The sequence below is a fragment of the Elephas maximus genome, chromosome 22, assembly GCF_024166365.1.
Source record: "Elephas maximus indicus isolate mEleMax1 chromosome 22, mEleMax1 primary haplotype, whole genome shotgun sequence".
NCBI classification, from domain to species: Eukaryota; Metazoa; Chordata; class Mammalia; order Proboscidea; family Elephantidae; genus Elephas; species Elephas maximus.
The window spans coordinates 48,417,249-48,429,248 of NC_064840.1; the positions used below are offsets into that span (position 1 = coordinate 48,417,249).

General features: G+C 40.4%; 1 protein-coding gene across 3 annotated transcripts in view; it reads right to left on the bottom strand.

The window, feature by feature from the left end:
* The window catches only part of DOCK5 (dedicator of cytokinesis 5), a 274,051-nt gene that overhangs the window by 136,190 nt on the left and 125,861 nt on the right, over window positions 1-12,000 (bottom strand). For all 3 annotated transcript variants that reach the window (XR_007515000.1, XM_049866956.1, XM_049866957.1), the window contains 5 exons: window positions 8,046-8,170; window positions 6,414-6,512; window positions 4,538-4,610; window positions 2,156-2,259; window positions 983-1,166 (listed from right to left, as the gene is read on the bottom strand). Coding sequence is in view for 2 of the 3 variants with exons in the window: in XM_049866956.1 (XP_049722913.1) it covers window positions 983-1,166; window positions 2,156-2,259; window positions 4,538-4,610; window positions 6,414-6,512; window positions 8,046-8,170 (585 nt within the window). In the remaining variant the exon portion in view is untranslated. The remainder of the gene's footprint in view (window positions 1-982; window positions 1,167-2,155; window positions 2,260-4,537; window positions 4,611-6,413; window positions 6,513-8,045; window positions 8,171-12,000) is intronic.

Genomic DNA, 12,000 nt, shown 5'->3' on the forward strand with positions numbered 1-12,000 from the left:
CTGGTGAGTATGCTTTTACTTTCCCATATGTTATCAGCCCTGAACTTCACTCTGTTGAGTCTAGCTACTTGTCCAAGTTGAAATACTATCCTTATTCTCTAGCCAACCGTGATTCATAAAAATAAACCCAATATTGACCCCTTCTAAAGATCAATCACCACCTGATCCTTGAGTGTATTTTATATTTAAACTGTTTTGTCTATCTTAGGATTTCCCTAAAACAGAACCCTTGCCAGGTACCTAGCTCAAATCTCCTAAGTTGCCAAAGGACCTAATCCTCCACACAGCATATGGGGTACAGAATTTCTACAGCAAGTCCCCCGGGCAGCTAATTCTTGGCTCACGATGTTCAGTAAAATGCCTTACATATTACATAGGTTAAAATAATTAGAAGCTGTTATTGGTTCTGAAATGCCATGTTATACAAGAAGTTAAGATTGGTATCAGAGATTTGAAAGAGAAACAAAGTGAAGCCGATTTTATGGAAAATATCTGACTCCTTGGAAACAATGGAGGAGAATGGATGGAGCAAGGACAAAATTCTAACAAGAAACCCTCCCTGGGTAGGAGACTGATTATATTTCTTTGCCAGTATTATACCTTTATTACTAACATCTCTTATTATATATACTACATAGAACACATTATTAGAGGTCTTTGCTGCCTTTAAGGAAGGAAAGATACGACTTTTTAAATTTTACAGCTTTTGTTAATACATTTATAGGTTTTATGAAATTAAAAATACTGAAACGTTTTTCATCCTATTTTAAAGATGGGCAACAAAACCGCAGAAGGAGCTTTAGTTGTTTGATCAGTACCACTCAGAACATCATTTGAAGAGCAGAGAACGGAATCCAAATTGCCCAGCATCCAGCCTCAGAAGACACAGCCCCATACGGTCTAGCCACGTGGGTTTAACAAAGACACCCAGGAAGACCAAGCAGAAAGCGCGTTCTGGTGCCAATGTGGTCACCACACCTACCGTTTTGGGTTAGCTTTGTGGAGCAAATGAGGGTGGCAATCTGAAAGCTATCTTTTGTGCTATCCTTGGTTGGGGTAAAGTTGGCCAGGCTTTTGGATGCCTGGAGCTCTTTTTCTTCCATCTCTGCCTTGGTGCCAGGCAGGGTCAGGTAGAATTTAGCATCTTCCATTTTCTTGTTGTCACCCTGGGGAAAAAACATGTTAGGAACACCAAATCATGGGAAAACTCTCTTACACGCAAATAAAAAAAAAGTTTTTATCGTGAACACAGAGCATTTTTTAAGATGAGAAGCACGGTTTCATCAAATTACACTTAACATCCCTGCCAACTCTGAGACATTTTGATACCCTTCCACAGGGGTTGAGGTTATAGCCCAGAAATAGTGAATTTATTGAATGAAAATGGACTAAGTTGTGAGCTAGAAACCAGAGTATCCTAATCTCTGCTATAAGTATGCAAATATACTAGAAAGTAAGGCTGGATTTTTTTTTTTTTAACCTGTAAATGGTCACAATTATACTTCATTGGATTAATGGAAGAAGGAGTAACGTGCTATGCCTTCCAAAACTAGTTATAAACTAAGGAGCCTAAGGAAAATATACGTCAGGTAGATGCATTGCAAAAAAGCTGCCAACTATGTGAAAAGCCCCTGGATATTGCTGGACAAGACAAGATCTTCCAGGAGCTACGCTATACTCTCAAATTTCAGTAGAGGCAGCAGTTAAAAGGGAAGAATGGGGACAAAGCTGTTAGGGAAGGAAAGAACGCCCCTACAGCACAGTAACGGTACCTGGCTCATGGTGATATGAAAACCACATCCTACCACAACCACCACACTCTAACCAACTCCCACCAGGGCAACTGTAGGATGATACAAAGAGTAGGAGAGATGCCAGCCCTTTATCATTCACTTGCTGCAGAACACAATTTGCAAGAGCGGGTGACACACTCTTCAGATAATGCAACTCACTCTTCTCAGAATGAGGACTGGAGACCACACAGCTGGTGTGACCATAGCCCTCTAGGCTTCTAGAAGTTACAGGGTAAACGAGTACAGCTCTTCAGAGGTTTCTGACATGTGTATACAACAATCTGAAAGGGGTCTTCAATGCCAGTTTTAATGGGAGTAAATAATTCTCAGCAATACTCTGAGTCTCATTCTTTCAGTACCACCTTATAAATCACCAGATCGTGCCTCCCGTCCTGCAGGGTGGTGCCGTCCGTGTTCATCAGTTTCACGAAGGCCACCCCAAATGCTCGCTCCGATTTATCTCTGGCTGAAAAGACAGAAATACATGTCTGAGCAGTAGTACAGACACCAGGAGGTGATGGCTGTGATGGGTGGTCTCCCATCTGGCTGAGGGGTGTGACGTTCAACCACACTATAGCAAAAACAGTTCAGGAAGTGACAATAAGCTACAGACACTATTTCAAAGGAAACATTTCCCACACCGAAGTCTTCTGTTACCCCCAAATATGCTCTTCTTCCAGCGTCCACTCAGTCATCCAAAACAGAAGTGTGGCTGTAACACCAACTTCCCACTCACGTCGCCTTCATGTCCTGAATACTTCTGGGACCTGCCCTCTTCTCCCCATCCCCTCTGTTCCTACCTGAGTGCAGGCCACGCTTGCCTCTTTCCTGTAGTTTTACAAAAGCTTCCTAACTGGTCTGTCTCCACTCTCAACACTTTCGCCACACTGTAGCCAGAGTGAGCTTTCCAAAATCAAATCTAATTATGTCAACTGCCCTGCTTCAAGACCTTTTCATGAGATATCCCAATTTCCACTGTTTTAAAACTTAGTAGTCAGCGAAGTATTTATTAGTATTCCAGAGTTTCTGACATCACCCATGGTTTTTCCTCTTCTCTTCCTTCCCAAGGCGTAGCTCAGGTGCCAGGAGAAGTGGATATGTGGGCCCTGTAGCATTTGGAGAGGTCTACCCTCATAAGCACGTAGAGCTCTCTCGCTCCTGGTCTTCAGGTCTTGGCCTCTGTGCTTGCTGCACTGCCTGCCTGGGTAACCTGTGGCCTGTTCTCACCAGAGACGTGTTTCTAAGGTCTGCTGGGACTCAGGTGTATGCTCATACTTGCTGAGCATAATCCACTGTTTGCTTATATCACAATTGGTTTATACATTGTCCTCTTGATGGCCATTTGGGCTATTCCCAATTTTGGGGTATTACAAAAAAAGTTATTATGAACATGTACCCTCCCCTCCACCGAAAAAGAAAACCTTCAAACACCCTTTAATGTCTCCTCTATAACACAGCTCAAAAGAGCCTTCATTCTTCATGATCTGACTCCAGCTCATATGGAAGCAGACTGCCTAGGTGTCGATCCAGGCTCTATCCCTTTCTAGCCTTGCAACCTTGAGCAAGTACGTCATTTCTCTGCTCCTCAGAACAGGTAAAGTTAGGATATGCCTTATAAGATTACCACGGGTATACACAAGATAGTACATAAATAGAGCTTCACTTAGTGTCTGGTATGAAGTAAGGGCTCAATAAATCTTAGCTTAGTATTTTGTAGAAGCACATGAAATTTGACTATTTTGATCTATATAAATACAGTTTCATATGGTTCAACCTAATATCATCATTGCTACCAATGCTCCCATCTTAGCCACACTGAACTCACTTTGTTTCACCAAACACACTTTTTCAGTGCTATTCTCTGCTGGGCTTTTATTCACCTTCAAGTCTCAGCTTAGATGTAGAACACCTTACACATAATCCCCCTGGCCTGGGTTAGGCAGTTCTGTTACCTGCTCCGACAGCACGCAGCTCACCCCAGTAGCTCATATCACACTCCTCTGTACTCATCACAGGTTCTCTTGTTCATTTTCCTCCCTAGACCACAGAGGTTCTTCAGGGTAGTGGCGGCATCCTATTTGCTGTCACATACCCATGGCCTAGCCTGTAGCCTAGGATGTAGACACTGTTCAATAAATACATTTTGGAATGAAGGATTCAATTTTTATACTGTGCTGAATGAGAACAAAGATAGCTCCAGAAATTTTGTGATCAATCTGAAAACATTCAATTTTCTTCTCTGTTCTTACTTCAGACGAATTATTTCATGAACTGTGGTCTAAGAGTTGAAACAGATCTTTCATGGAAAACAAGGATCCGTGGTTAAATAATTTGGGGGGATATGAGATGAAACAAAAGTTAAAACAGTTTTCTTGATGTAGGACTTCTCAGCAATATGCTGAGAACATGAGTTGTGAATGCCTAACAGGGAGATATAACACACAGCATTTATGATACTCACTTCACTATGGGACCCCTTTTCTCATAGAGCACCTATTAGCATCCTCAGAACTTTAATGTTCTACAGAAAACATCTTTGGGAAATTCTGATACACAGTGACAATACAGAGCCTAGAAGCCCGGCAAAATTCATTATCTGGTTTCCTTAGCACCAGTGAATTCTAAAATAAAGCTGCCAAGTATCTAGTTTGCAAGTATCTTGTTCTCCAGACCCACAAAAGTGCTGCAAGCAGGAGTAAATATTTACCTTAATGGAAATATGTCACAGACCTCCTAATACTTACATTCCTGTGATGACCTATGTCGGAATGTGAACCTTATATGGCAGCGTGTGACCTCTTCTATAGCAATGGATACCTGTATAATAATGAGTTTAATAGTTTATACATATGCGGTAGGTACTTCATACTCATAATTCATTTTAGAGAATAAGACTCAATTTCAGAATCTTATTATAGCACCAATTTCCTGTAGAGCAAAATTTGGTATAATGCTTCATTCAAGGGAGATTTTGTTATTTTCAAACCAAACCAATCTGAAGGTTGTCTTCACTGTTATCAGATTCTCAGTATGGAGATACTACAAGTTTCTAGTACTTTCTCATGTATGAACCAGAAAATATTTCAGAGGGAAAATACTGATACTTTGTGGTTTATATGGACCTGTCAGACTGCAAAGAGTATACTGGTATCGTAATAATTAGGGTCAAAAAAAAAAAATTTTTTTTTTTTTTTTTATAATAGAAGGAGGAGCCTGGTAAAGCAGTGGTTAAAAACCTGGGTGCTAACCAAAAGGTCAGCAGTTCGAATCCACCAGCCTCTCCTTGGAAACCCAATGGGGTAGTTCTGCTCTGTCCTACTGGGTTGCTATGAGTTGGAACTGACGCAATGGCAATGGATTTTTTTTTTTTTTTATATATATATATATAATAAAAATAGGAGTCCCTTATTGGTGCAAATGGTTAATGAGCTCAGCTTCTAACCGAAAGGTTATCAATTCGAGCCCACCCAGAGGCACCTTGGGGTAGAGGCCTGGTGATCTACTTCCAAAAACTTAGCTGCTGAAAACACTATGGACCACAGTTCTACTCTGGCACAGTCGCTGTGAGTCAGAGTCGACGGTAGCTGGTTTTGTAAGAGAAGGAAAAGGTAAAATACTGAGGGTAAGGAAGCTTTGTGCAGCTTACTTGTACAAAGGGGGCAGGGAAAAACAGAGCTATGGGGCAATGAAAGAATGAAAAATTCATGATGATAAATAAATTTTGGCATGATTACATATAGTGAAATATTATGCAAGTATTTAGAAATATGATTCTGATGAACTTTTAATAACTTGAGATAAGTAGCTTTAAAAAAACAAAATATAAAATTATATAAATAGCATAATTTAAACATATAAAGTATATAAAATTGTTGAAAATGGTTACCTTTGAATTGACACAACAGGTCTGGATTGGTTTTTTAATTGAGGTATTAGTACAATTTTTATAAATTTTCTGTAAACAGCTCATACGACTTTGATAATCAGAAAGAGTTGATGGAGCCTGGGTTCACAATATGTGCGCTTCAGTTTAGATTCTGGTATTAAGTAGCTATAGGTTCTGGGAAGTCACTTAACCTCTTTCAGTCTTAGTTGCCTAACTGAAAAGAGGGCATCGCAATACCTTGTTATAGTCACAGGGCTACTATGGGGACCAAATGAGATGGACAGATGTGAAAAGCACTTTGGAATTTGTAATATACGTATTTAAATCAAGGAAACCCTGGTGGGCTTTTTTTTTTTTTTTTTTAAATCAAAAAGAGGCTGAGAAAACTTGGTTAGAGGCCAAGAAGAAAAAATGTTGGGAAACTATTTGCAGGTGAGTATAAAAAGTTTCCATTTGGTTTTAGACCATCGTGGCAGCCTAGTTACATCATTATAGCTCCTAGTTTCTCTATTCAATTTCCTCACACTTATGAATGAAAATGTTAAGAACTCTAAGTTTACTAGAGACGAATGCTATTACACAGAATTATCATCATCGATACATTTCTTACTGCGCACCACAGACAACCTATCTAAAACTTCAGGATAAAGTAGGAATGATTTGCAGATAAAAGGCAGAAAAGAATCTACAGGAGGCTAACCATACAGCAGGGGCTACCAACGGTGCAGTCTCACCTTGACAGTCTCATACCAACAGGGCTGCTTGACTTGGTAGTAGACCACTGACTTGTACTCTGAAATGCCTTCATATCCAGCCCCAGGATGAATTGCTTTCTTTGGAGGAAAGTAAAAAAAAACAAATTAGGAGGAGATACTATTATCAAGAAGAGTAAGAGTGCTCCACACGGCATACACATGCCTGACACTGGCACCCATAAGCTGATTAAATTCGGGGACAAGGAACAGAGTAAGATTAATGTTCTACCACTTTATTTGAGGGCCAAAGTCTACAAAGTTGCGAGTAGTTAAGGATCCAGCACCATGTTGGCACACTTCAGTCCTGTGATTCTCATCTTCTCTTCCATCCCCAGCTGCACATTCTCTCTCTTTCTTCTTTTCTCTCTCAGGCAACAGAGGTACAGCGATGGTGACTGGGAGCCGTGCCACATGTGTAGACATACCACTAGTTGAGGGAAATGACTTCCTCCTGACTACATTTTGCTTGGAGGACTTGGTGTACAGCTACAGCATGTTAACTGAAACTTATAAGTCCGTATATTTTCCTAGTAACACACCACTTCACCTAGCAGAACCAAGCCTTGGTTGGGCACTTCCAAGCTAGTTAGAAACGCTATGACACAACCAACCAGGAGGAGTGTACCTGGAATGAGCTCATGGGGCTCAGGGTTCTAGTCCAACAGCACAGAAAAATCACTCCCATGCTGTAGCCCACAGCATTCTGTTTATCCCTCTAACACAGACTACAACCTGACTCAGTAAATTGTTTGCATATCTGCTTCCTTCAAAGATTATAAAATCCTGGAAGAAGATGACAGAATGTGTCTTTCATCATGCTCCTTAAGTACCTATGCAAGAAGGCACTCTGGTGAGGTTTACTGAACTGAGGGCTTGATTCCTGGATTCCAAAGCAGCTAACTTTGGCTCATACAAAGGTTTCAGCTGAGGCAAAAGAGGTCTCCTGTAGCTATCCCCTGTCTATCCTTCTCTCTGATGGCAGAAGTCAAATTATTTCTTCTACATGTGAACAGAATACCACAGTTGGAGGGACTCTGACTAGAAGTCAGGATACCCAGATCCATTCCTAGCTCTGCCACTAACTCCAGTGTTATCTGAGAAAGTAACTTATCCTTTTTGGGCTCAAGTTTCCGGTTTATCAAAATAAAAGAGCAGTGACAGCTGTCCTCTAACCAAGGTCTCTTCTGGTTTAACAACTGTATGATGGGCACGTCTCCTATGGTTCTGCTTATCCAGGAAAACAAAACGTGCCTTCAGCTACCTCTCACACACCCACGCTTCTTCACTCAAGACCTGGAGGATCTTATCAGGCTGGCAAGTGGCTAAATAACTGGAAAATGATGAAGAACTTCTGCGTCATAAGCTTATACATGAAATCATTAGTGGTTTGAAATATTTCTTAGCACAGGAAAAATGTGAAAATAAAAATCTAAATAGGAATATTAGCAAAAATGGCAAAGGCTAATCACAAATTTAACAGGTCTCATATATTTTCTTTATGAACAGTCAAGCACACCCGAACGTGGAGAAAAATTACACTCAGATCAGAAGTCCACTGTTACTGTACAGAAATGTTTGATGGCAGCAGCATTTCTCGGTGACGCCGCATACCTCTAAGAGCTTCCCATCCTCATCGTACACAGACATGGTCACCTCCACGTTCTTCGGTGTCTTCTTTTTCCCTTTGTCAAACTCTCCATGGATCAGGGTGACATAAATATCATTCCGAACATCTCCTACAATATAACAACCCATTCTGAGAGTGTTGCTGTGAGACATCATTTTTAGGTCGCAGGACACAGTAAGATATAAAAAGATAAGTAAAACATGAAATAGTCTGACTTCATAATGAACTATTCATACAGCAAAAGTCTTTTACATGTATTGCTCTCTAGGGCTTACCTCACTCTATCTTCCCACACATGCCATGGATTCGCTGAAGTGTAGCTTTTCTTTTGAAATAACTTTTTTCAATAGTAATGCTTTGCTCTACTTATCAATAACTGTTGTCTAATAAGGTGGCTCAGTGGTTAAGTGTTCAGATGTTAAGTGAAAGTTTGGCAGTTCAAACCCGCCAGCTGCTCCACAGGAGAAAGATGTGGCAGTCTGCTCCTGTAAAGATTTACAGCCTTGGAAACCCTATGGGACAGTTCTACTCTGTCCTATAGGTTTACTATGAGTCAGAATTGACTTGACAGCAATGGGTTTGCTTGTCTAATACTAAGTGCACAATGTATGTTTACTACATTATAGTGGCAGATTGTTTTTTTGATAGTGTCTTGGAGAGTGTGATATTTTACCTAATAATGATGAAGGCTAATGTTTACTGCAAGCTTACCATGTGGCAGGCCCTGCTCGAAGTCTTAGATGCATTAATTTAATTTTTATAACAATCTAATGAGCTAGATACTTTTTCTGAAAGCCCGCAGAGTACTTTATTTAAATCAGCTTAATTGTTTTGACCAATATCAGAATAATTACTGCTTGTGATTTTTGTTGCTGTTGTTAACCAGTCAAAAGTTTTCAAATTAATTAATTAATGTCTAGTCCCTATAGTGAAGAAAAAGTTTAAATTTTATTTAGGTTCATAAAAGAAATCTGGAAAAAATAAAAGGTTTATTAAGTTCCTGGATGGGAAGACTCAGTCTTGTAAAAATGACTCCAAAACCTGTATTATAGTAAGCTGCCTCTCAGTGTAAAAATTAAAATCTTACTGTACTATAAACAGGGTTGTATATTTAGATCATTACAACATTTTTATCACTTATCCAACTGGAAAAAAAATTAAGTTACAGAACACATTTGGACAGGGTAAAGAAAAAGGGGCTTGTTCACACATTACAGTTTGAAATCTTAATTGATAAAATCTTTTTTCATGGACAAATCGACTGTTTGCATCAAAAGCAGTAACACACTGCAATTCCACTGGCAAAATTTGTCCTAAGGAATTAAAAATGTGGTCAATGATTCATCGATAAGGATACTCATTTGGCACTGTTCATGAAAATGAAAACTTGTAAACACCCTAGATTGCCAACCCCAGAGATTCGGTTGGTATAGTCAGATAATGGGATAATATTCATTTATTCCTTAACAAAACTGATTATCTGTTCTGTACCGAGCACTGTGTTAAGTGTTCAGGAGGTGGTGTGAGCCATGTCCCAGCCTTGCCTTCATACAGCTCAACATCTAGTGGGGAAGAGGCAAATAATGACATAATTAAATGTATCATTACAAATGAAGGAAGAGGCCAGGCTCTGTAAAAGCAGAGCATGAGGTCCCGACCTTTTCTGGAGGGTGCGAAGATCTTTACTTTGAGCTGATGTTGGAGGGATGAGAGTAGCAGGCAGCAAGAGCAGCATGTGCAAAGGCCCAGAGGTAGAAGACAATATAACTGAAATCCTCATAGTAAGGGGGTATCCAGTGTGAGACAAGGCTACAGAGACAGACAAAAGCCAAATCCTCCTGAGGCTAGCAGATCAAGGTAAAAATTCATATCTTTATCCTAAATATAAATGAAAGTCACTGCAATGTTTTAAGGAAGTGGAGGAGCAGGACATAATCAGGCGTGCTTCTGTCGAAGATCATTCATGCTAGAGTGTGGAGAAGAGGGTATGCAGGAAGAAAGAGCAGAAATAGGAAAACCATTAGGAAGTTTTGGCGGTTGTCCAAGGGAGAGAGGACAGTGGCCAGGACTCAGGTTTTGGCATTCGAAATGCAGAGGGGAGATGGATTTGAGAGATCTTTCAAAGGTAAAGTTGGCAGGTCTTATGCACTAATTTACGTGAGGTATTAAGGGAAAGAGAGGTACCATTTGTGACTTTCCGGCTTCTTGTTTGTGCAGCCGGAAGGGTGTTGGCGCTGTTTGTTCTCTTAGATAAAACACTAGAGGAACACCTGGTCTAGACACATAGGATTAGGAGTTCCAAGTAGAGATGGTGAGTAAGAGCGATCCTTGTCTGCGAGGAGGGTGAGAGACATACCTACAGCACTAAAGTCCTGAGGCAGGATAGCTGGATACGTGGTCCTGGAGTCCAGAGGCAGGGTCTCCAGGCTAGAGATACACATCTGGAGGCAACTGACAGACAGAAGCCAAATAAGTAGCTAAGATCACCCAGGGTGTGAATACAGATGAAGGAAGGAAAAGAGCCTAAGAACTAAATAGTGAGGCAAAGTAACATTTAAAGGCATGGGAGAAGATGCTAAGTGGCCAAGGAGTCTTAACAGTGGCTCAGAGCAATAGGGAAAAACAAGAAATTGTGGGGTCACAAAATAAAGAAGGTAAATATTTCAAGAAGGAAACGGTGAACAGCGTCAAATGCTGCTTAGAGGCCAGAGATTACCGTTAGGCGAAAAAATATCCATTGGATTTAGCCACAGTACAATCATTGCTCTGGAGAACAATGGGGAAGGAAGGCTGACTGGAGTAGGCTAGAGGGGGATTGGCAGGTGCAAGAACAGAGATGGCAAGTGTATATACTAACTTCCAAGAGTATGACTGTGAAGATGAGGGCAGAAAATGAGAGCACCTTTGCTGGAAGAAAAATGGGACAGAGGAAAGATTTAAGAGATGACCGGAGCATGTTTAGATGATGATGGGAAGATGCAATAAAGCAAGAGAGTTTGGCCTAGGTCTGTATTTCTTAAACTTGGCAGATTACCAGAACTACTTGGAAAGCCATGATTTAAAAAAAAAAAAAAAACCTCAGAATCTCTAGAGCAATCTGGGAATCTGCGTTTCAAAGCTCCCCAGGAGATTAACAGATACAAAAACTGGCATTTGGGAACCACAGTGCTGGATAATTTGTGAAGTCTGTTATAGCTCTCACATTCTAGGAACCAATCTTACTGATCGGAAAGGATCTAAAGATTCCTTTTCCAGCCAGATTTCAAAGAAAAGCTGACCTTGTCCAAAGAATAAACTTCCCAATTTTATTTTTTTCATTCCTGTCTTGCTAGAGCAATAAAACTGTCTTCAATTAGGGAATATTAAATACCAAAGACACTCCTTGCCATTGAGTCGATTCCAGCCTTTTTTAACAAGAAGACAAAACATTTTCCTAGAATGTTTATGAATATATATTAGGATAAAAAAGCTCTAGAACGAATGAAAAAAGCAAATAAAGAACTATCTTCTTTTATGAGAGAACAATCTCCATTTATAGCTCTTTTATTCATTCATCCATCGTATAAATATTCATTTAATGCCCACTATGTGCACAGGAAACCCTGGTGGCATAGTGGTTAAGTGCTATGGGTGCTAATCAAAGGGTCAGCAGTTCGAATCCGCCAGATGCTCCTTGGAAACTCTATGGGGCAGTTCTACTCTGTCGTATAAGGTCGCTATGAGTCAGAATCGACTCAATGGCACTGGGTTTGGTTTTGGTATGTGCAGACAAGGAGCCTTGGTGGCGCAGTAATTAAGAGCCTGGCTGCTAACCAAAAGGTCAGCAGTTCAAATTCACCAGCTGCTCCTTGGAAGCTCTATGGTGCAGTTGTATTCTGTGCTATAGTGTTGCTATGAGTGGGAATTGACTCAACAGCAACGGGTTTGGTGTTTTCTTTT